General features: G+C 48.4%; 1 protein-coding gene and 1 pseudogene across 1 annotated transcript; one reads left to right on the top strand and one right to left on the bottom strand.

The window, feature by feature from the left end:
• The window catches only part of LOC119951191, a 73,211-nt pseudogene that overhangs the window by 41,893 nt on the left and 8,490 nt on the right, over nucleotides 1-22,828 (top strand).
• On the bottom strand, nucleotides 8,990-12,785 carry LOC119951212 (zinc finger protein 235-like). Its single transcript, XM_038774247.1, has 2 exons — nucleotides 12,391-12,785; nucleotides 8,990-10,853 (listed from the first exon to the last, which is right to left on the bottom strand). The coding sequence occupies exon 2, from the start codon at nucleotides 10,494-10,496 to the stop codon at nucleotides 9,315-9,317; it is 1,182 nt and encodes a 393-aa protein (XP_038630175.1). The 5' UTR covers nucleotides 10,497-10,853; nucleotides 12,391-12,785; the 3' UTR covers nucleotides 8,990-9,314.

The raw sequence follows: 22,828 nt of genomic DNA, 5'->3' as shown, positions 1-22,828 counted from the left end.
CATCTCACCTGCACCTTCCCTTTTTGTTCCTTTCAGTATTTTATAAGTGTCAGTGAGATCACCTCTCATTCTTCTCAACTCTCGAGAATACAGACCCAGTTTCCCCAATCCCGCTTCATAAAACAGTCCTGCCATCCCCGGAATAAGTCTGGGAGAGAACATTTCCACTGAAATGATCCACAAAAGCTGAGGAAGGACATTTATTTAATCCTGGATAGTAAATAGTGTTTTACCCCACTAAGGTAGATCTAAACTAAATACATTTGTCTCTGTTCCATTGAGTCTACAGCAGAGGGCCAGGCCAGTCGGCTCAATTGGTCTCTGTCAGTATTTATGCTCCAATGAGCATCCACCCATTTTGCACATTTTCCCCATGTCTACGTGGGTTTCCTCTGGGAGCTCCAGTTTCCTCTCACAGTCCAAATATTTGCAGGTTAGGTGGATTGGCCATATTTTTAAAAAATAAATTTAGAGTACCCAATTATTTTTCCAATTAAGGGGCAATTTAGCGTGGCCAATCTACCTACTCTGCACATCTTTGGGTTGTGGAGGTGAAACCCACGCAGACACAGGGAGAATGTGCAAACTCCACACGGACAGTGACCCAGGGCCGGGATTCGAACCCGGGTCCTCAGCGCCGTAGGCAGCAATGCTAACCATTGTGCCACTGTGCTGCCCTTGGATTAGCCATATTAAATTCCCCCTTGGTGTCCAAATCCAAAGATGTGCAGGTTAGCTTGAGGGGTGATTGGGATAGGACAGCAGAGTGTGCTTGGGTGGAGCACTCTTTCAGAGGCTTGGTACAGACTTGATGGGCCGAATGGCCTCCTTCTGCACTTTAGGCATTCCATGAATCTTTTTTTAAAGATAAATTTAGAGTACCCAATTATTTTTTTCCAATTAAGAGGCAATTTAGCATGGTATCCACCTACCTTGCACATCTTTGCGTTGTGGGAGTGAAACCCACGCAGACACAGGGAGAACGTGCAAACTCCACATGGACAGTGTCCCAGGGCCGGGATTCAAACCTGGCTCCTCAATACCATAGGCAGCAATGCTAACCACTGCGCCACTGTGCTGCCCTGCATTCCATGAATCTTAGAGGCACTGGAGAAGGTGCACCTATTTCCTTTTTCTAAATGGAGATCACAAATGTTGACAGTGCTCCCAGTGTAGTCTGACCCTGGTTCTAAACATCATCTCCCTGCTCTTCAATTATATCCCTCTAGATTGGGACCCTATATATGGGCCCCACACTTTAGTAAAGATTTGATGTTGGCGAGGGTGCGGAGGAGATTTACGAGAATGGCACTAGGGACGTGAAACTTCAGTGAGTTGGAGAGATGGGAGCAGCTGAAAATGTTCTTTTTCGAACATAAGAGTCATTAGCCCTGAGAAGGACATTCAGCCCATCTAGTGTGATGTGGGAAATAAAGTGTTAGCATGATTGAGATGAGTTATATTTATGAAGCCTGTCTCTCTCGCTCTCACTGTATTTTCCACCAGAACCATTGACCTGCACATATCGTTTGTTTTTTCATTCATGAGATGTGGGCATTGCTGGCTGGGCCGCATTTGTTGCCCATCCCTAATTGCCCTTGAACTGAGTGGCTGCAGCTAAGAGGCAACCACATTGCTGTGGTTGTGAAGTCACGAGTAGGCCAGACCAGGTCAGCATGGCAGATTTCCTTCTCCAAAGGACATCAGTGAACCAGATGGGGTTTTGCAACATTCGACAATGCTTTAAGACCAGAAGACATAGGAGCAGAATGAGGCCACTTAGCCCATCGGGTCTGCTCCGCCTACAACCATGGCTGATATTTTCTCATCCCCATTCTCCTACCTTCCTCCCATAACTCCCGATCCCCTTTTAATCAAGAACCTATCTATCTCTGTCTTAATGACACTCAGTGAATTGGCCTCCACAGCCTTCTGCGGCAAAGAGTTCCATAGATTCACCTCCCTCTGGCTGAAGAAATTCCTCCTCGTCTCTGTTTAAAGGATCGTCCCTTTAATCTGAGATTGTGTCCTCTGGTTCTAGTTTTTCCTACAAGTGGAAACATCCTCTCTATGTCCACTCTATTCAGGCCTCGGAGTATCTTGTACGTTTCAATAAGATCCCCTCTCATCCTTCTAAACTCCAACGAGTACAGACACATAGTCCTCAAATGTTCCTCATACGACAAGTTCTTCATTCCAGGGATTATTCTTGTGAACCTCCTCTGGACCCTTTCCAAGGCCAGCACATCCTTCCTTAGATATGGGGCCCAAAACTGCTCACAATACTCCAAATGGGGTCTGACCAGAGCCTTATACAGCCTCAGAAGTACATCCCTGGTCTTGTATTCTAGCCCTCTTGAAATGAAATGAAAAAATGAAAATGAAATGAAAATCGCTTATTGTCACGAGTAGGCTTCAATGAAGGTACTGTGAAAAGCCCCTAGTCGCCACATTCCGGCGCCTGTCCGGGAGGCTGGTACAGGAATCGAACCGTGCTGCTGGCCTGCTTTAAAAGCCAGCGATTTAGCCTTGTGAGCTAAACCAGCCTCTTGTCATGAATGCTAACGTTGCATTTGCCTTTTTAAAAAATAAACATTTTATTGAGGTATTTTTGGTATAGAAACAACCAAATAAACAATATACATGAAACCATAAACATAGTGCAAAAGCCATTTACCTCTCGTACAGGTCCCACCCTTATTACCCCTCCAACCTAAACTACTCCCCCCCCCCACCTCCCCGTCTGCTGATGATTAATTTTCCGCAAAGAAGTTGACGAACAGTTGTCACCTCCGGGTGAACCCTAACAGTGACCCTCTTGGGGCGAACTTAATTTTCTCCATACAGAGAAAGCCATCCATGTCTGATAGCCAGGTCTCTGCCTTCAGGGGCTTTGGATCCCTTCAAGCTAACAGTATCCGTCTCCGGGCTACCAGGGAAGCAAAGGCCAGAGCATCCGTCTCTCTCTCCTCCTGGATTACCGGATCTTCCGACACCCCAGAAATCGCCACCTCCGGACTCAGTGCCACCCTCATTTGTAAAACCTTGGACATGACATCCGCAAACCCCTGCCAAAACCCCGAAGCCATGGACATGTCCAAAACATGTGGACATGGTTCGCTGGTCCTCCCGCACATTTTGTGCACTTGTCTTCCACCCCAATGAATCTGCTCATCCGGACCACTGTCATGTGAGCCCGGTGAACAACCTTAAATTGGATCAGGCTGATCCTGGCACATGTTGCAGATGTGTTGACTCTACGTCTGCCCATAATCCATCCTCTATCTCACCTCCCAGCTCCTCCTCCCACTTACGCTTCAGCTCTTCAGTCTGCGTCTCCTCCAACCCCATAAGCTCCTCATAAATGTCCGAGACGCTCTCCTCTCCTACCCACCCTCTGGAAATTACCCTATCCTGAATCCCCTCTCAGTTGTAGGAGCGGGAACGTTGCCACCTGTTTACGAAGGAAGTCCCGCACCTGCAGATACCTCGATTTGTTTCCCCTCGCCAGCCCAATTTTTTGCTCCAGTGCCCCCATAGTCGGGAAACTCCCCTCTATGAACACATCCCCTATCCTCTCAATCCCCGCTCTCCGCCATACCCGGAACCCCCATCCTTACTCCCCGGGGCAAACCGGCAATTATCACAGATTGGGGTCCAGACCGATGCTCCAACTGCTCCCATATGCCACCTCTACTGGCCCCAAACTCTCAGGGCCGCCACCACCACACTGGGCTGGTGGAGTACCGCGCCAGCGGGAGCGGAAGAGGTGCAGTTACCAACGCCCCCAGACTGGTGCCCTTACAAGAAGCCGCCTCCATACGCACCCACGCCGACCCCTCCCCCACCACCCACTTCCTAATCATGGCTATATTAGCCGCCAGTAATAGTTGCTCAAATTTGGCAGCGCCAGCCCGCTCCCTTCCCAACTCTGCTCAAGCATGACCTTCCTTCCCCGCAAAACGAAACCCGTGATCACCCTGTTGACCGCGGAATAAAAATGGGGAGACATTGAAATACAAATAGGAACCTCGGGATGAACCGTCATTTTCACAGTTTGCACCCTCCTGGCCAGTGACAATGGGAGCGGTCCCATCTCCGAAAATCGTCCTTCATTTGGTCCACTAGCCGGGCCAGATTCAATTTATGCAGCCGGTCCCATTCCTGCGCCTCCTGGATGCTCAGGTACCTAAACCTACCCCATCTGGCCTAAACGGCAGCTCTCCCAGTCGCCCCTCCTGTCCCCTCGCCTGAACCACAAACATCTCACTCATATCCATGTTTAACTTATTCCCCGAAAACCGGCCAAATTCCCCTTAAATCTTCATGATTTCATCCATCCCCTCTACTGGGTCTGAAATGTACAGAAGTGATCATCCGCATTGAGCAAAACGCTGTGCTCCCCCCCCCCCCCCCCCCCTCCCCTCCCATGACCAGTCCCCTCCAGCCCCTTGAAGCTTTCAGAGCAATTGCCAACGGCTCTATAGCCAGCGCAAACAGCAGTGGGGAGAGGGGGCATCCGTGTCTCGTCCCCCGGTGCAGTCTAACATAGTCCGAAGTTGTCCTGTTCGTCCATACACTTGTCACCGGAGCCTGATACAGTAACCTGACCCAGTCAATAAAGCCCCGCCCGAATCCGAACCGTCCCAGTACCTCCCACAGATAATCCCATTCTCCCGGATCAAAAGCCTTTTCTGCATCCATTGCAATAACTATCTCAACGTCCCTACTATAGAGCCGTTGGCAATTGCTCTGAAAGCTTCAAGGGGCTGGAGGGGACTGGTCATGGGTGGGGGGGGGGGGGAGCACAGCGTTTTGCTCAATGCGGATGATCTGCTTCTGATCATATTTCACATGAATCGCCTTCTTACATTGGCCGCTAGCTGCCTGCCCTTAACAAACCCCGTCTGGTCCTCCCCAATAACGTCCAGAACACAATCCTCAATCCTGGAGGACAAGGTTTTGGCCAGCAACTTGGCATCCACATTCAGCAGGGAATCCTGTAGGACCCACACAGCTCCGGGTTCCTGTCCCGCTGAAGAATCAGCGAAATCATGGCCTGTGACATCATCAGGGCAGCACCCCTCTTTCCCTTGCCTCATTGAACATCCTCAACAACGCTGGCCCCAGTATCCCCAAGAACGTTTCATTAAACTCCACTGGGTACTGGTCCGGACCCCGGGCCTTACCCGCCTGCATGGCCTTCAAGCCCTCCACTATCTCTTCCAGCCAGGGCCTTACCCGCCTACATGGCCTTCAAGCCCTCCACTCACTCTTCCAGCCCAATTGGGGCCCCAAGCCCTTCTACCCGGTCCCGTCCACCGTTGGGAAATTCAGCCCCTCCAGGAAGTGCCTCATCCCTTCCGGCCCCGGAGGGGGTTCCGACCTGTACAGCCTGCTGCAGAAATCCCTAAACGCCTTATTCACCCTTGCTGAATCTCCAACCAGGTTCCCATCTCCGTCCTTTACTTTCCCTATCTGCCTCCCTCTTCCTAAACCCTCTTCCTAAGCTGCTGTGGGAGCATTCTGCTGGCCTTCTCTCCATGCTCATAAATCCCCCCCCCCCTCACCTTTCTCAACTGCTCCACCGCCCTCCCGGTGGTCAGCAAGCTAAACTCTGCCTGCAACCTCCGCCATTCCCTTAAAACATTGCCTCTGGGGTCTCTGCATACCTCCTATCACCATGTAGTATCAGCTTTACGAATCAGCCCGTCTCTGCCCTGTCTATCTTCTCCCTATGAGCCTGGATCGAGATCAGCTCCCCCCTTACCACCACCTTCAGTGCTCCCAAACCACTGCTGCTGAAATTTCCCCATGTCATTGACCTGCAGGTAGCTCTGAATGCATTTCCTCAGCCGCTCCCACACCCCTTCATCTGCCAAAAGTCCCACATCTAACCTCCAGTGCGGGTGCTGATTACTGTCTTCACTAACCTGCAGGTCAACCCAGTGCGGAGCATGGTCTGAGATTGTAATCGCCAAGTATCTCGTGTCCACTACCCCAGCCAGAAAGACCCTGCTCAAAATAAAGAAATCAATCCGGGAGTACACTTTATGCACGTGTGAATAGAAGAACTCCTTTACCCTCGGCTCCCAAATCTCCATGGATCCACCAGTCCCCCATCAGCTCCATGAATCCTCTTAGTTCCTTTCTATTGCTGGCACCTTGCCCATTTTTGAGCTTGACCAGTCTAAGCCCGGGTCAATAACTGTATTGAAGTCCCCTCCCATGACCAACCTGTACGGTATTTTTCCCAGCATCCTCCTCATAAACCCCACATTGTCCCAATTTAGAGCATATACATTAACAAATACCATCTGCACCCCCTCTAGCTTCCCACTGACCATAATGTACTGGCCACTGGCCTCCCACATCCAAGAATATTCTGCCCGCCTCAAACACCACCCACTTATTGATCAGGATTGCGACCCCTCTAGTCTTTGAATCTAGTCCCGAGTGAAACACCTGACTGACCCAGCCTTTCCTCAGTCTAACCTGGTCCGTTACCTTCAGGTGTGTCTCCTGCAACATCACCACATCCGCCTTCAATCCCCTAAGATGCGCGAACACACGTGCCCTTTTGACTGGCCCATTTAACCCTCGAACATTCCAGGTGATCAGCCAAGTTGGGGGGCTCATTGCCCCCCTCCCCCCTCCACAGCTCAGCCATCCCCTTTTTTAGGCCTGCCTCCAGCCTGTGATCCATGCTTCCACCGGCCCGCCCCCAGGCAGACCCCACCCCTGACTCCTCTCTGTCCCTCAGCCCAAGTCCCTCCCTTGTCAGCAGAACATTCAACCGCCCCAGCAACAACACCCTGTAACCCAACCACTTTCCTGAGCCAAACATATGCACCCCCCCCCACTGCGCTTCCAAGAGCTAGCTCACCCAGCTAGTTGGTGGCCCCCAGCCCCGGCGCCAGATAGTCTCCCACCTATTGTTCCCCCCCCACCCAGACCCCCGCTTAGACAGACAAACTCCCAACATTAAACAGTCCCCACACAATTGCCCAACAGAAAAAACACCAAGATCAAAACAAGTACACCTCCATCTCAACAGTGCAAATGAAAACCTTAACTCGCTCAGCTCTACCGCTGGTTCCAAATCAATGCAAACAGCACCTCAAACATCTTCCATAAAACGCAAAACGAGAAACTTTTTACAAAAACAGAGAAAACAAAAACATGAACGCTGCAGCCAAGTTCAAAAGTCTTCCGTCCTTCGCCAGCCCTTTCTTTCTTGCAAAGTCCAACGCGTCCTCAGGTGACTCGAAGTAAAAGTGGTGATCCTCATGCGTGACCCAGAGACGGGCTGGGTATAACAGTCCAAACTTCACCTTTTTCTTGAAAAGGATCGCCCTCATCTGGTTGAAGCCTGCTCGCCTCCTGGCCACCTCCACACGCAGGTGTTGGTAAACCCAAAGGATGCTATATTCCCATTTACAGCTCCGTGTCTGCTTGGCCCACTGCAGAATACGCTCCTTATCCGAGAACCTGTGGAATCTCACCACCATAACCCTCGGGGGTCTCCCATCCGCGGCTTCTTCATGAGTGCTCTGTGAGCCCTATCCACCTCCAAGGGCCGGGAGAATGCCCCCTCCCCCAGCAGCTTCTCAAACATGCCTGCGACGTATACCCCAGCGTCCGTTCCTTCGGACCCCTCCGGGAGACCGATAATTCTTAGGTTCAGCCGGCGGGACCTGTTCTCTAGGTCCTCCACCTTCTCCCGAAGCTTCTTTTGCTGGTCCCCCTGTATCCCCACCTCCAGATCCACCGCAGTCTGATGCTCCTCCTGCTCAGCCAGCGCCTTCTCCACCTTCTGGATCACCCGATCCTGGGCGTCCAATCTGAGCTCCAACCGCTCAATCGGCGCTTTTATCGGGTCCAAGCAGTCCCGTTTCTGGGTAGCAAAGACCTCCTGAATGCCTTGATCAGCTGCTCCAGACTATTGGTTCGACAAGCCAGAGGTTTGCCCCTCCACCATGCTGTCACCTTTCATAGAATTTACAGTGCAGAAGGAGGCCATTTGGCCCATCGAGTCTGCACCGGCTCCTGGAAAGAGCACCCTACCCAAGATTAACACCTCCACCCTATCCCCATAACCCAGTAACCCCACCCAACACTAAGGGCAATTTTGGACACTAAGGGCAATTTCTCATGGCCAATCCACCTAACCTGCACATCTTTGGACTGTGGGAGGAAACTGGAGCACCCGGAGAAAACCCACGCACACACGGGGAGGATGTGCAGACTCCACACAGACAGTGACCCAAGCCGGAATCGAACTTGGGACGCTAGAGCTGTGAAGCGATTGTGCTATCCACAATGCTACCATGTTGCCCTTCTTGCAACTACAGCCCAAGTCTTCTCTGTCTTTTTGTTTCTGCCCGTACGAACACTTCTAGTCCTTTTCTCCATGCACTGAAGTGGGAATTCAGTAGAGAATTGCCACTAACATCCGTTCTCAAGTCCGTTAAAAAAATAGGAGGAAAAGGTCCAAAAGTCCGACCAGAGCGGGAGCCAACAAATGTGCAACTTACTCCTTCATAGCCGCCACCGGAAGTCCTCCGGGGCTAGAATTGACCACACACCAGGTCGGGGGTTGCAATATAACTTGGGAGCTCAGGTCCCTGATCTTTGGAATGGGAGACACAGATGTTTGGGTTACAGTATAAATTAAAATGACACACCAGGTTTGTAGTGGTATAAGGATGGCTCTGGAGGCTGCCAAGAGTTTTTTTCAGGTGGACGGCCTGTCTTTGGTTTCTTGAAAAGGGTTTCAAAACGACAAGCTGGTGAATTGGCATGTGAATGAAAATAGAGGTGCCAGCTGAAGCTAGGAAGGCTCAGATATGTGATGTATTGGTTGAATATGTGGGTCTGTTTGAAACACAGGAGAGCTCACATGGTTCTGAGACTCAGAGGGATCTGGGTGTGCAAGAGCATGAATCACAAAAGGCGAGTATACAGGTACAGCAAGTAATTAGGAAAGCTAATAGAATGTTATTGTTTATTGTGGAGGAATTGAATACAAAAGTAGGGAGGTTATGCTTCAGTTATACAGGACATTGGTGAGGCCACATCTGGAGCACTGTGTACAGTATTGCTCATTTATCACCAGTCCAGTAGAACAAAACTCTCCAACCATCCCCATTGATGAACTGTCAGAATGAACAAAATGCCGTCCTGGGTGTAATTAAAGCAGAAACAATAACTGCAGAATCAAACCCCGATAATCATTTGTGAACGTGTTGGTGTCTCACAGGCGCCAATGAATCTTGGATTCCCTTCCCACACTGAGAGCAGGTGAACGTCCTCTACTCAGTGTGAACTCGCTGGTGTCTCTGCAGGTTGGATAACTGAGTGAATCCCTTTCCACATCGAGAGCAGGTGAATGGCTTCGCCCCAGTGTGACCTCGCTGATGTTTCCGCATGTTGGACAATTGACTGAATCCCTTCCCACACTGGGAGCAGGTGAATGGTCTCACCCCAGTGTGAACCCGCTGATGTGATTTCAGGTTGGACAATTGACTGAATCCTTTCCCACACTGGGAGCAGGTGAATGGTCGCTCCCCAGTGTGGACTCGCTGATGTGATTTCAGGTTGGATAACTGATTGAATTCCTTCTCACATTGAGAGCAGGTGAACGGCCTCTCCCCAGTGTGGACTCGCTGATGTGATTTCAGGTTGGATAACTGATTGAATTCCTTCCCACACTGAGAGCAGGTGAACGGCTTCTCCCCAGTGTGACCTCGCTGATGTTTCCGCATGTTGGACAATTGACTGAATCCTTTCCCACACTGAGAACAGGTGAACGGCTTCGCCCCAGTGTGACCTCGCTGATGTTTCCGCATGTTGGACAATTGACTGAATCCCTTCCCACATTGAGGGCAGGTGAACGGCTTCTCCCCAGTGTGGACTCGCTGATGTGACTGCAGGTGGATTAACTGAGTGAATTCCTTCCCACACTGAGAACAAATGAACAGCCGCTCCCTGGTGTGAACCCGCTGGTGTCTCCGCAGGCCAGATAACTGAGTAAATCCCTTCCCACACTGAGAGCAGGTGAACAGCCTCTCCCGAGTGTGAACTTGTTGGTGTGCCCGCAGGTTGGATAATTGAGGGAATCCCTTCCCACACTGAGAGCAGGTGAATGGCCTCTCCCCAGTGTGAACTCGCTGGTGTGTCTGCAGGTTGGATAACTGAATGAATCCCTTCCCACAGTCAGAGCAGGTGAATGGCTTTGCCCCAGTGTGAACCTGTTGGTGTGTCAGTAAGTTGGATAACTGAGTGAATTCTTTCCCACAGTGAGAGCAGGTGAACGGCCTCTCCCCAGTGTGAACTCGCTGATGTGTCTGCAGGTTGGATAACTGGGTGAATCCCTTCTCACACTGAGAGCAGGTGAATGGCCTCTCCCCAGTGTGAATGCGCCGATGGGCTTCGAGCTGTGATGGAGATCTGAATCCCTTCCCACAGTCTCCACATTTCCACGGTTTCTCCATGTTTTGGGTCTCCTCGTGTCTCTCCAGGTCGGACAATCAGCTGAAGACTCGTCCACACACAGAACACATGTATGGTCTCTCCCCGCTGTTAATGGTGTGATGTGTTTTCAGGCTGTGTAACTGGTTAAAGCTCTTTCCACAGTCAGTGCTCTGGAACACTCTCACTCGGGTGTGTGTGTCTCGGTGATTTTCCAGTCACACTGATGTTTAAATGCTTTGGTGCCAAGAGATCGGGTAAACATTAACTCTTCTGGATTCAAAGGTCATGATATTCAGATCCCAACTAATCAAGTGGCTCTTTCAGATCGAGATGTGACATTTGAGATTTCTGTCTGTAATTCCTCCTCTTGTAATATCCTGCAGAAGGAGTTTAAAAAGTCAACTCAGTACAGGATAGAAATTCAGAACAAACAATTCTAGTTTCTGTACAACATTCGTTCCTCTCTCATTCCCCAATACCTCATCTCCAATATATTTGTCTCCTATTCCCCATACCTAGTCTCCAGGGAGGGATGGAGTATTGGAGCAGTAAGTATAACAACTGTACCTCGGATTCACGGCCGAGTCTCCAGGGAGCAGACTCGAAGGGACGGAGTTTCGGGGCAGTAAGTATAAAAACCTTATCTCGGGGATTCGCAGCCGAGTCTCCAGGGAGCGGACTCGGAGGGGCAGGATATCGGAGCAGTGACTGTAGGAAGGATGAGCTAGCTGACCACTGCACTCTGGTACAGGAGATCATTCAAGCGGGGGGAGGAAGTGGTAGTTGTCGGGGATTCTATAATTAGGGGAACTGATAACATCCTTTGGAAGCAGGACCGAGAGTCTCACAGGGTATGTTGCCTTCCCGGTGCCAGGGTGAGGATCATCTCTAACCGGCTTGAAAGGATATTGGAGAGGGAGGGGGGAGGATCCAGTTGTTGGGATCCACGTTGGGACAAACATCAGCAAGACTTGGAAAGAGGACCTGTTTGGGAATATCAGGAACTAGGAACAAAATTAAACAACAGGCCTCCAAGGGTTATAATCTCTGGATTATTCCCTGAGCCATGTGCAAATTCGCATAGGGATGCGAAAATTAGGGAAGTAAACACGTGGCTAAAGGAGTGGTGCGGGAAAGAGATCTGGGACTAGTGTCCACGTGGAAAGGATAAATAGGGAGGTAATCAGGAACCTAACATCAGGAACTGCAGCTAATGACAAAACTACAAGTAGTATACTGGTTAAAGCAAAAGTAAAAAGTAACAAACAAGCAAATAACAACAAGCAAATAACAAACAAGCAGTGCTGAGGGAGCGGTCAGGGGGAGCAGCCCGTTTAAGAGTTCTATAGACAAATGCACGGAGTGTAAGGAATAAACTAGACGAGCTGCAGGTGTAAATGCAAGTTGAAGATTATGATGTCGTCGCTATTACAGAAACTTGGCTGCAGGACGGTCAGGACTGGGACCTAAATATCCAGGTTATAAAGTTTACAGGGGGGACAGAGAATATGGCAGAGGGGGTGGAGTAGCCTTACTGACTATGAGTTGGGCATAGGTTTAAGGTGCGAGGGACAAGATTTAGAGGAGATGTACGAGGCAAGTTTTTTTTTTTACAGAGGGTAGTGGGTGCCTGGAACTCGCTTCCGGAGGAGGTGGGGGAAGCAGGGACGATAGTGACGTTTAAGGGACATCTTGACAAATACATGAATAGGATGGGAATAGAGGGATACGGACCCTGGAAGTGTGGAAGATTTTAGTTTAGACGGGCAGCATGGCCGGCACAGGCTAGGAGAGCCGAAGGGCCTGTTCCTGTGCTGTACCTTTCTTTGTTCTTTGGTTCTAATACTTTGGGGAGTGTGAGCTGCATTGTTACCCTCCTGTTTGTCTAGAATCGGACCCTCTTTCCCCACTCACTATGTGAACATGTTGACTGGTTGTTGAATTGCTGCCATTTGATCTGGAGGCTCTGCTCCCTCAGAGATCCTGTTCTGAATGAATTCTCAATGTCTTGTTGTATTTCTGCGGCAATATCTCTTGTTCTCTGGGCCCATTTCCCGCCAGTTTTTCTGCTGCTTTCATTGTTTGAAAAATAGTGAAAACAAAAGTAATAAAAATATTGACATTTGCGGGTGTCTGGCGGGAGGGGCGCGGCTTCCCTTCCGACAGGGAGTCAGGGAGCCGCTTCAGCTCTTTCCGTGCGGCCTGGTCAAGCTGCCGAGAGCCTCGGGACTCACTGCTCGGTGCCGCCGGTCGGTGCTGCGGGTCTGACGGGGGAACAACCCAGCCAGTGACCTTCTCTTGACCCCGGCCCGGGGCTGCGCATGTGCGGCGGAGCGCCCACCCCCTGCTGACGTATTGACCAATGGGAAGACTTGGAGGACTGGAAGGACTCTGGTCCTCCAGCCAATCAGAGCGCGGGCATTGTGTGAATGAAAATTGAGCTTCACACAAAGTGAAACCTCTTCCTGTCTCCAACATCTGGGATTAAAACACTTTCTTTTCTCCCCCTTTCCATTTATTTTCTCATTCTCACCTTCATTGGTCACTTGCAGCAACTGAAGGGAAAGGAAGTGAATCTAGGGAGGGTGCAGACTCTGGAAAAGTTGGCCCAGTTCTCTCTCTCTGAAAGGGGTGTGACCTGAGGGAATCTGAGGTTGCAGATCCCTTGGCCTCCTGTCGGGTTATAACCTGGGAAAATGGTGCTGAGGTAGAGGGGTCAATTATCTCAACAAATGGTTGAGCAGGCTTGATGGGCCAAATGCAGCTCCTATTCTGTCATGAAGCACATGGTAGCACAGTGGTTAGCGATGTTGCTTCACAGCTCCAGGGTCCCAGATTCGATTCTCGGCTTGGGTCACCTCCCACCTCCCAGTTTCCTCCCACAAATCCCAAAAGACTTGCTATTAGGTGAAATGAAAAATGAAATGAAAATCGCTTATTGTCACAAGTAGGCTTCAAATGAGGTTACTGTGAAAAGCCACTCGTCGCCACATTCCAGCACCTGTTCGGAAAGGCTGATACGGGAATTGAACCCGCGCTGCTGGCCTTGTTCTGTTTTACAAGCCAGCCTTTTAGCCCTGTGCTAAACCAGCCCCTCAGTGATTTGGACATTCTGAATTCTCCCTCTGTGTACCCGAACAGGTGCTGGAATGTGGCGACTCGGGGCTTTTGACAGTAAACTCATTACAATGTTACTGTAAGCATACTTGTGACAATAAAGATTATTATTATAAAGCAGTGAGCATGGATCTGTCAAACAGCTTGAATCAGCACCTTCAGGAACATTGGGACGGTGAATATTAAATACAGCAGGGTGAGAATAGAGGGAGAGTGTGTGGGATGGAGATTTACAACTTTTAGGAACATAGCAGGCCATTCAGCCTCTGGAGCCTGTACCGCTATTCACTGAGCTATGGCTTATCTGTGACCGAACTCCATAATACCTGCCTTTGGCCCATATACCTTACTTAATAGCTTTGATTTACAAAAATCGGTCTATCTCATTGAAAAAAAATTAATAAACATTTTATTGAGGTATTTTTTGGTTTTACAACAACAACAAAATAAACAATTTTGTTTATTCCCACAGTCCAAAGATGTGTAGGTTAGGTGGATTGGCCATGATAAATTGCCCTTGGTGCCAAAAAGGTTAGGTGGGGTTACTGGGTCACGGAGATAGAGTGGGCTTGGGTAGGATGCTCTTTCCAATGGCCAGGCTGACGCAGACTCGATGGGCTGAAAGGCCTCCTTCTGCACTGTAAATTCTATGATTCTATGAAAACAGGTACACAGTTTAGCGCAATGTTATTCACAACTCAACAAAATCTGACTCAGACTCACAGCTAACCTTTGGGTTTTGCCCACACTTAGTAACGGAGGCTGGCAGGCTACGGCCACTCCATCTGGATGCCTTCTCTGGGTTCCAAACCCAGGGTCCTTTTTTCTTGCGATGGTTGTGCCCATAAATGCATGGGATCATTAGTTTGGGCAATCCTAAATCCCAGAGTGAACCAGAGATTCATACTTTCCTTACAATATTCAGCATGGTAGCACAAGTAGATAGCAATGTGGCTTCACAGCGCCAGGGTCCCAGGTTCGATTCCCTGCTGGGTCACTGTCTGTGCGGAGTCAGCACGTTCTCCCCGTGTCTGCATTGGTTTCCTCCGGGTGCTCCGGTTTCCTTCCACAGTCCAAAGGTTAGTTAGGTGCAGGTTAGGTGGATTGGCGGTGATAAATTGCCCTTAGTGACCAGAACAAAAGGTTAGGAGTAGTTGTTGGGTTGTGGGTTAGGGTGGAAGTGCAGACTCGATGGGCCGAATGGCCTCCTTCTACACTGTATGTTCTGATGTTCAAAGCTTATTCAATTACATATTTAAAATCCAATTTCCAAGTCTCATTTCGCAATGCCACATTTAATCAAACTTCCATTTGCCTTTTGTCCATCTTTTAACATATCATTGTAAAAGCTTGATATATGGTAATGAGAATAGCAACAATAACAAAATGCAACCTGACGTGTATCCAAGGATGAATTCCCACTGTAAACCCCAATTCCAAATATAGTCCCACTAAGTTATTCCTTTAAAGTTTTGACTCCCATTTCCTAACCCAGGTGATTAAGTGATTGAAGAATCCCACCATTTGTTGCAGCTTCATTGACACTCCCCAGATTTAACATTATCTCCTACCTGTAGATCACCTCACTCATGCTCACATAACAGCTCTTATCCTTGTACAGAAGGTCATTCATTTCTTTTTAAAATAAATTTAGAGTACCCAATTCATTTTTCCAATTAAGGAACAATTTAGCGTGGCCAATCCACCTACCCTGCACATCTTTGGGTTGTGGGGGTGAAACCCACGCAAACACGGGGAGAATGTGCAAACTCCACACGGACAGTGACCCAGAGCCAGGATCGAACTTGGGACCTCGGCTCCGTGAGGCTGCAGTGTTACTCACTGCACCACCGTGCTGCCCATCAGTCATTAATTGCTAAACAATTTGTAGTTAAATACCCAGGATTAAAACAACCGATTTTACATATCGCACACTCATTACCTGAGTTAATATTTACTCAGTATTGATAATGCACACAAAACGAATATTACTTATAAAATACCCTAGTTTCAAATGGTGACATTGTAAACTGAGAATGTTCAATTTACCTCCTTTCAAACAGTGAAAGGGTTTTGATGCTCAGCAACCCATACAGACTACTCCTATTGCCCTTTTTTTGTCAATTTAGAATTTATTATTATCCTTTCCATATTAGTTACTATTTTCACTTAATTCTATTTTAAAATAAATTTAGTGCAGCCAATCATTTTTTTTTTTCAATGAAGGGGCAATTTAGCGTGGCCAATCCACCTACCCTGCACATCTTTGGGTTGCAGGGGTGAGACCCATGCAGACACAGGGAGAAAGTGCAAACTCCACACAGTGACCCGGGACCGGGGTCGAACCTGGGTCTTCAGCGCCATAGGCAGCCGTGCGAACCACTGGGCCACCTTGCTGCTCTACTTAATTGTTATTTAATCAATAGATCTCAAGAGCAATTCATATAGACAATGCTATTTGTGTAGAAGGTAAGTGTAACACTTCACAAACTTTAATTCAAAGGGCAACAGTGAGTTAACCATTTCCACAAAAGGCAAAGCCTTTAGATCTGCATTGCCACTGTTGTGACACCAGGTTAAAGTCCAACAGGTTTGCTTCAAACATGAGCTTTCGGAGCGCAGCTCCTTCTTCAGGTGACTGGAGAGGTATGATCCAGAAACATTTATATAGACAAAGTCAGCGATGCCGGACAATGCTTGGAATGCGGAGAATTTGCAGGTAATCAAATCATTTACAGATCCAGAGAGAGGGATAATCACAGGTTAAAGAGGTGTGAATTGTCTCAAGCCAGAACAGTTGGTGGAATTTTGCAAGTCCAGGCCAGATGGTGGGGAGTGGATGTAATGCGACATGAATCCAAGATCCCGGTTTGAGGCAGCACTCATGCATGCGGAACTTAGCTATAAGTTTTTGCTCGGCAATTCTTGCGTTGTCGCGTGTTCCTGAAGGCTGCCTTGAAGAACGCTTACCCGGAGATCAGAGGCTGAATGCCCTTGACTGTTGAAGTGTTCCCCCGAACTGGAAGGGAACATTCCTGCCTGAGTGATTGTCGCATGGTGCTCCGTTCATTCGTTGTCGCAGTGTCTGCATGGTCTCCAGTGGTTCGCACGGCTGCCTATGGTGCTGAAGACCCCAGGTTCGACCCCGGGTCCCGGGTCACTGTGTGGAGTTGCACTTTCTCCCGTGTCTGCGGTGGGTCTCACCCCTGCACCCAAGATGTGCAGGGTAGGTGGATTGGCCACGCTTAATTGCCCTTCATTGGAAAACATGTACCACGCTTCGGGGCATACCTTTGCTGCAGCGTATGAGGTATGGACTACATTGGTCGAGACGCACGAGTATGTGCCGCGTACCTGGTGGGTGGTGTTTCCACGTGTAATGGTGGTATCCAAGTCGATGATCTGGCATGTCATTGCAGAGATTGCCCTGGCAGGGTTGTGTGGTGTTGTGGTCGCTGTTTGAAGGCTGGGTGATTGCTGCAAACAATGGTTTGTTTGAGGTTGCGCGGTTCCTATGTGTTGGCCATGTATGCCTCCCGCAATGGCCGGTGCGAAGGTGAAACCCTGCGCATGCGCAAGGATGACGTCAGCAGACGCTGACGTTCCCGCATATGTGCGGACCCACGTCGGGCAGCGGAGTCCCTTCCAAAGGCCTTCCATACCGGCCGGTGGGGCGCAAACCACTCCGGCTGCCACTCTAGCCCCTGACGGTGTGGAGGATTCCGCACCTTTGGGGCGGCTCACATGCCGGAGTGGTTTCCGCCACTCCACTGCGCCATTTTCTGCCTGCCCCGCTGACCCCAGAGAATCCCGCCCAAGTTCTCTTTATCCCCACTGCCAGCTCTGAACGAGTGATTAAAGTCTGTAAACTAACTTTTAACCTTATATTGAATAAAACTAACCATTACACAATTTTTTCAGATATGCATTCAGAATATAATTTGAACCCTTTCCAAATTGATAATTTAGCTTTTTGTTGAAAAGCAAAAGAATATCTCCCCAATATATATCTCTGTCATCTTTATCTATTGATTGATCCCCAAAAGCTCCCATCATATCCCTTTGGAAGGGAGACTGGAAACTCACCAGACTGGAAATGCTAACCTCTTTTTCCTAACTTCTAACATTAAGGTGCTCCCAGGGCACCGACTTTCACACTGACGTCTAAAACCTCATATCCCAAGACTCACTAGTCTCTGATTTTGTTTGAGGATAATCCCAGACTATCCACAGCACAAATATTCACACTGACTTTTTCTAAAACTCTGTTTCCATACTGACTTCTTTGAAAACTTACATTTCACTGACTTCTTCAAAAATTCAATATTTCCAAAGGACTTCTTCGAAAACTAATATTTCCACATTAACGTCTTCCAGAATTCACTATCCCTCTCCCCCCCTTTGACACAATGGATTCTCGAGGAGCCTTTTGTCATGGCCACTTTCCAAAAGGTGGTTTGATATCCTTTCCTTCTTCCGTGAATTTTAAGGATCCCGGTCCCGTTTGCTATTTCTCCACTCACTACTCATCAGTACGATATGGAGAGCACAGTGGATTCACGTCAATACTAACAAATTACTGACTACAGCGACGGTAACGCTACCCAAACAGTTACAGGAGGAGGGGGTAAACCAGCCACACTGGTGAGAGAAGCGCTGATGATGCAACTGTTGCTGCACTTTTTTAACCTTCAGGGTCTGTACTCTACTCATTAACTTTGGCTCCCGGACCCTTTTCTAATTTACTGTAGTACCCCACTTGGGTCATTTCTCACTCTGGACGCTCTGTCATTTCTCTCTCTCCTTATTCTCCCCCCTCTTCCTGGGATTTCTCACAGGTGTGTAGGAATCCTCTGGGTTCGGGGTCCGGCTTTCACTAAATTCCCCCCCAGAGTTTTACCCAACCCCTTGACTATCCTAGCATCTAAATAGGTAGTTTGTTCACCTCGTATTACAGACACCGGTTATAGCCCAATTTTACCTGTCAAAATCTGTATTAGTCCTTCACTCACTGAAGACTGGCCGTTACGTGGGGCAATCTGCCCCTCTTAATTCAGGCTCAGACAGATGTGGAGAATACTAGGTTGAAGGTTCGACTTTGGAGCAATATATCAATTATCGAAGGAAGTCTGAGGTGCCAAATGTTATACCTTTAAAATCTCTGGTGCGTTCGACCAGTTACGACATCAAAAGTTTTACACAGATTCCCTTATTTGCGAGATGAAAAAGGACAAAACAGGGTAGCACAGGGTTAGCCACAGTTGCTTCACAGCTCCAGGGTCCCAGGTTTGATTCCCGGCTTGGGTCACTGTCTGTACGGAGTCTGCACGTTCTCCCCGTGTCTGCGTGGGTTTCCTCCGGGTGCTCCGGTTTCCTCCCACAATCCAAAGATGTGTAGGTTAGGTGGATTGGCCATGATAAATTGCCCTTAGGGTCCAAAAAGGTTAGGTGGGGTTACTGGGTTACGGAGATAGTGGGCTTGGGTGGGATGCTCTTACCAAGGGCAGGCTGGCGCAGACTCGATGGGCCGAATGGCCTCCTTCTGCACTGTAAATTATATCATTCTAGGAAAACAGGTTCACAGTTTAGCGCAATTTTATTCACAACGCAACAAAATGACTCAGCTCACAGCTGGGCTTTGGGTTTTGCCCACACTTAGTAACGGAGGTGGCAGGCTACGGCCACTCCATCTGGATGCCTTCTCTGGGTTCCAAACCCAGCGTCCTTTCTTCTTGTGATGATTGTGCCTGGGGACAACCAGGTTATTGCTGAAGATCTGTTCGATCCTTTCTTTATACTGGTGAGCGAGGATGAGTCATTGGTATACGCCCACCACCGGCCATTGTCTAGCCAGACCCAACTTGGGGAAAGACAGGATATTCCTGTTTATCCATGGTGATTCAATCAAGACCCATTGTTCTCTGAAACCCCCTTGTCTGACCAGCCATCAGCTCATTATGGAGTCTGATGGCTTCTTTTGCCTGTTCTTCGTCCTGCGGCAAAGATCACCTGTGTCTGGAAGTTTGTTACATATTCATAGACTTGGAATGGGTAATCATAAAGTCCATGTAACAGTAACAGGTCTGTGCCTTGACTTGGGTGCTTTTGCAGATGGTCAGTATCGATTCCAGCCAGGGTTTCATGAGACAGTTTCTGTTCCTGGCCTATGTGTATCTTCTCAGCCTGTTTTCAGTCCCACAATAAAATAACCCCAGAATCTAGGGTACGCAGGCGAGGTGAAAGGAGCACTTTGCGGGACATCGGATGATTATTTGGTTGTGCAAACTCGGTCCTGAACTCGGTGCAGCTCGTGGAGACAAACAGTTATGCCTCCTGGGTAGCCGTGGAAGTCGGAAAAGGGCTACAATATGGGTATATGGGACGCACTGGCTTCCATAAATTTACAGGGAGAAGAGCTTCTGTGAGTCCTGGGCAAGTATCTGTGGGTATAATTAACACCATTCAAGCACAAGTAAAGGAGGGCCTGTGACACTCTTGCAGGAGATTCAATTGACTATCCGGGGTGACATAGAAGACTTTAGGTTCGGGACAATCCCACAGCACTTATTCACCCCCCTATACAAAATAAACCTCCTTCACAACCACAGGGACAGGAACAAACTGGTGGTTACCAGGCCAGGCAGTGGACCCACTGAGGGAGGGATAAAGTTTAATCTAGCAGTCCCCCAGGAAAACCCATCCAAGGGAACCTTTAAGGACAGCTCTAGGTTTGAGTCATTGGGAACCGTGCAGGAGGGTTGGGTTTATTGGACCGGATCTAGACGATACTGAGCACATCATAATGACCTGGCACATATGAGCACCGCAGAATGCTGTTCCGATTCGGCACATTACATAGTGTGTACCTGTCGGACTCTCGAACCCTTGTCAATCCACAGCAACGTTACGGTCAATGTTATGCCACTGAAAGAAGCTTTTAAGCCCATACAGGTCGGTCCCACACAGCCGGAGGTGGGGATAATCGCGGGAGGCCTCCTATGTGGTAGCAGCCACAGCTTCTGTCTGCAGGTAACAGACTCTTTAACACTGAGGGAATTTCACCTCCCCCGACGTACATCAGGCTACCTATTTGGGGCCTGGTGGGATGACTCACTTTACATGGACAAGACACCAGGCAGCACAGTCCGATAGGCTATGCACGGAGCAACAGAGCTCGCTCAGGAGAATGTCAGGGCAGTCGACAAATCAGATAAGGAAGGAAAGATCCAGGTGGGCTCAGCTATCCAGACCATTCAGGTGGGACTCTCCGGAACACAACATGGGACATATGTGTTCCCGGGGCAGCAGGCAACCGACTTACAGACGGGTGGGAGGTAATCCGAATAGGAATGACTGTCGGTACAGGCATAATGCTGGTATGGGCAACGGTTATGTGCTGCCTACAGCGTAAGTGGAGAAAACCTTAGACTGTCGTCCAGAAAATCCCACTAGTCGCCCTCAGGGAGCGGTGTTATGGATCAGTGTTTAGAGACCCAAAGTGTCTCATGGAGTTCACTTGACCCACAACTTTTAACAGATGTGGTTATGGGGAGCACTAGGGCCCACTTTACAGGTGTGGTGCAACAGAGAACTAAGAGTATTTTTAAACAATAACAATGTTTATTCTATGCCATTAACATTTTTAAACACAGACAATAAACATCTTAGCAACCATCAACTAAAATACTCCCCCCAAAGAATACAGTACTCTATAAGTAACCCTTAATCTTTCCTTACAACATCCATAAGACAAAAGACCCTTTTTAAAACAGATCAGATTTAAATTCACTGCTGAGTGCAGTTATCACTTTGAAATCCTCAAATGATCTGGAGACAGTCTTTAGATTGCAGAGAGAGATCCTTATTCAGCTGTTTGCTTTCCTGCGGCTGTCCAGCTCTCAAAACAAAACTAAAATACTGTAGCTGCCTGCTCAAAAACAAAGTGTAAGACAGACAGCCCAGCTCCACCCACACTCTGACATCACTGCAGCGATCTGACAAACACCCATTTCATAAAGGTACACCTAATACAGCTATTCGAGAAACACCCATTTCTTACTCGAGAAAAAAAAACTAAACCATCAACTTCAACATCGTTTCATTTTTCACCTTTTCACTTTCCTTTAGAAATATGGACAATGAATATATTTTTTTTAACAAACACACAAACATTTAATAATAAAATAGTCCATTTCAGTTCTTCCTCCAACTGGAATCCTTCTTGATTGACAGTCTCTCTGGACAAGAAGGTCTCTGCACGATCCATCGATTTCTCTATGCCTCGGCATTTCTCTTTAAAGTCAGATAATTTAGTTCAATCTGATCACAGAGCCCCTTGTAATTCTCCAACACAGGAGCATTGGTTATCACAGCTTTCAGGCAGTCAAATGCCTGTTGAAACTCCGCTGTTCATTTAAATTTGCTACGCTTCTTTAGCAAGTCCATCAGTGGAGCAACCGCACTGCAAAGATTTTGCACAAATTTCCGGTAGAATCCACTCATGCCAAGAAACCGCATTATTTCCCTTCTTGTCGAGGGTATTGGAAACTCCCCAATAACTTTTGTTTTCACATCCCATGGGATCATTGGGCCCTGTCGATTGTATGGCCCAGGAAAGTGACTTGGGCTTTTCCAAATTCATTTTGGCTAGGTTTACCACCAAACCTGCCTCCTGAAGGCGATGGAGTAACTCCATCAGATGCTACAAATGTTCTTTGCATGTCAGGCTGAAAATTACCTGATCGCTGTATACCGCACAATTGAGTAATCATAAATGACTTTGTTAGTTAACCGTTGAAATGTGGCTGGGGCGTTTTTCATGCAAATGGCATAACTTTGATTTGGTATATACCATCTGGAGTCTCCTCATCCTTTCGGATAAAGGTACCTGCCAGTAACCTTTAAGTAATCCAGTTTGGAAATAAAAGCTGATTGTCCCACTTTCTCATTGCAATCCTCCAAACATGGGATAGGATAAGAGTCCGTTCTTCTAACCGCATTAACATTTCTATAGTCCACACACAACCGTTGGGTACCGTCTGGTTCAGGTACCATCACTATGGGTGAGCTCCATTGGCTACAGCTATTTGATAAACATCCATTTCTTAAAGGTACTCGCACATGACAGCGGGAAGGGAAAAGGTTAATGGCTGTTACTCACAGCGAGTGGTTTAGGACACTTTGATCTGGAGGCCAGGCCACCTTAAGGATCCAGCACCGTGTCCTCAACTATGAT

Source organism: Scyliorhinus canicula, chromosome 17 (assembly GCF_902713615.1).
Source record: "Scyliorhinus canicula chromosome 17, sScyCan1.1, whole genome shotgun sequence".
NCBI classification, from domain to species: Eukaryota; Metazoa; Chordata; class Chondrichthyes; order Carcharhiniformes; family Scyliorhinidae; genus Scyliorhinus; species Scyliorhinus canicula.
Note: the sequence above shows the minus strand (reverse complement) of the source record. Positions and strands in the feature narration are given on the sequence as shown.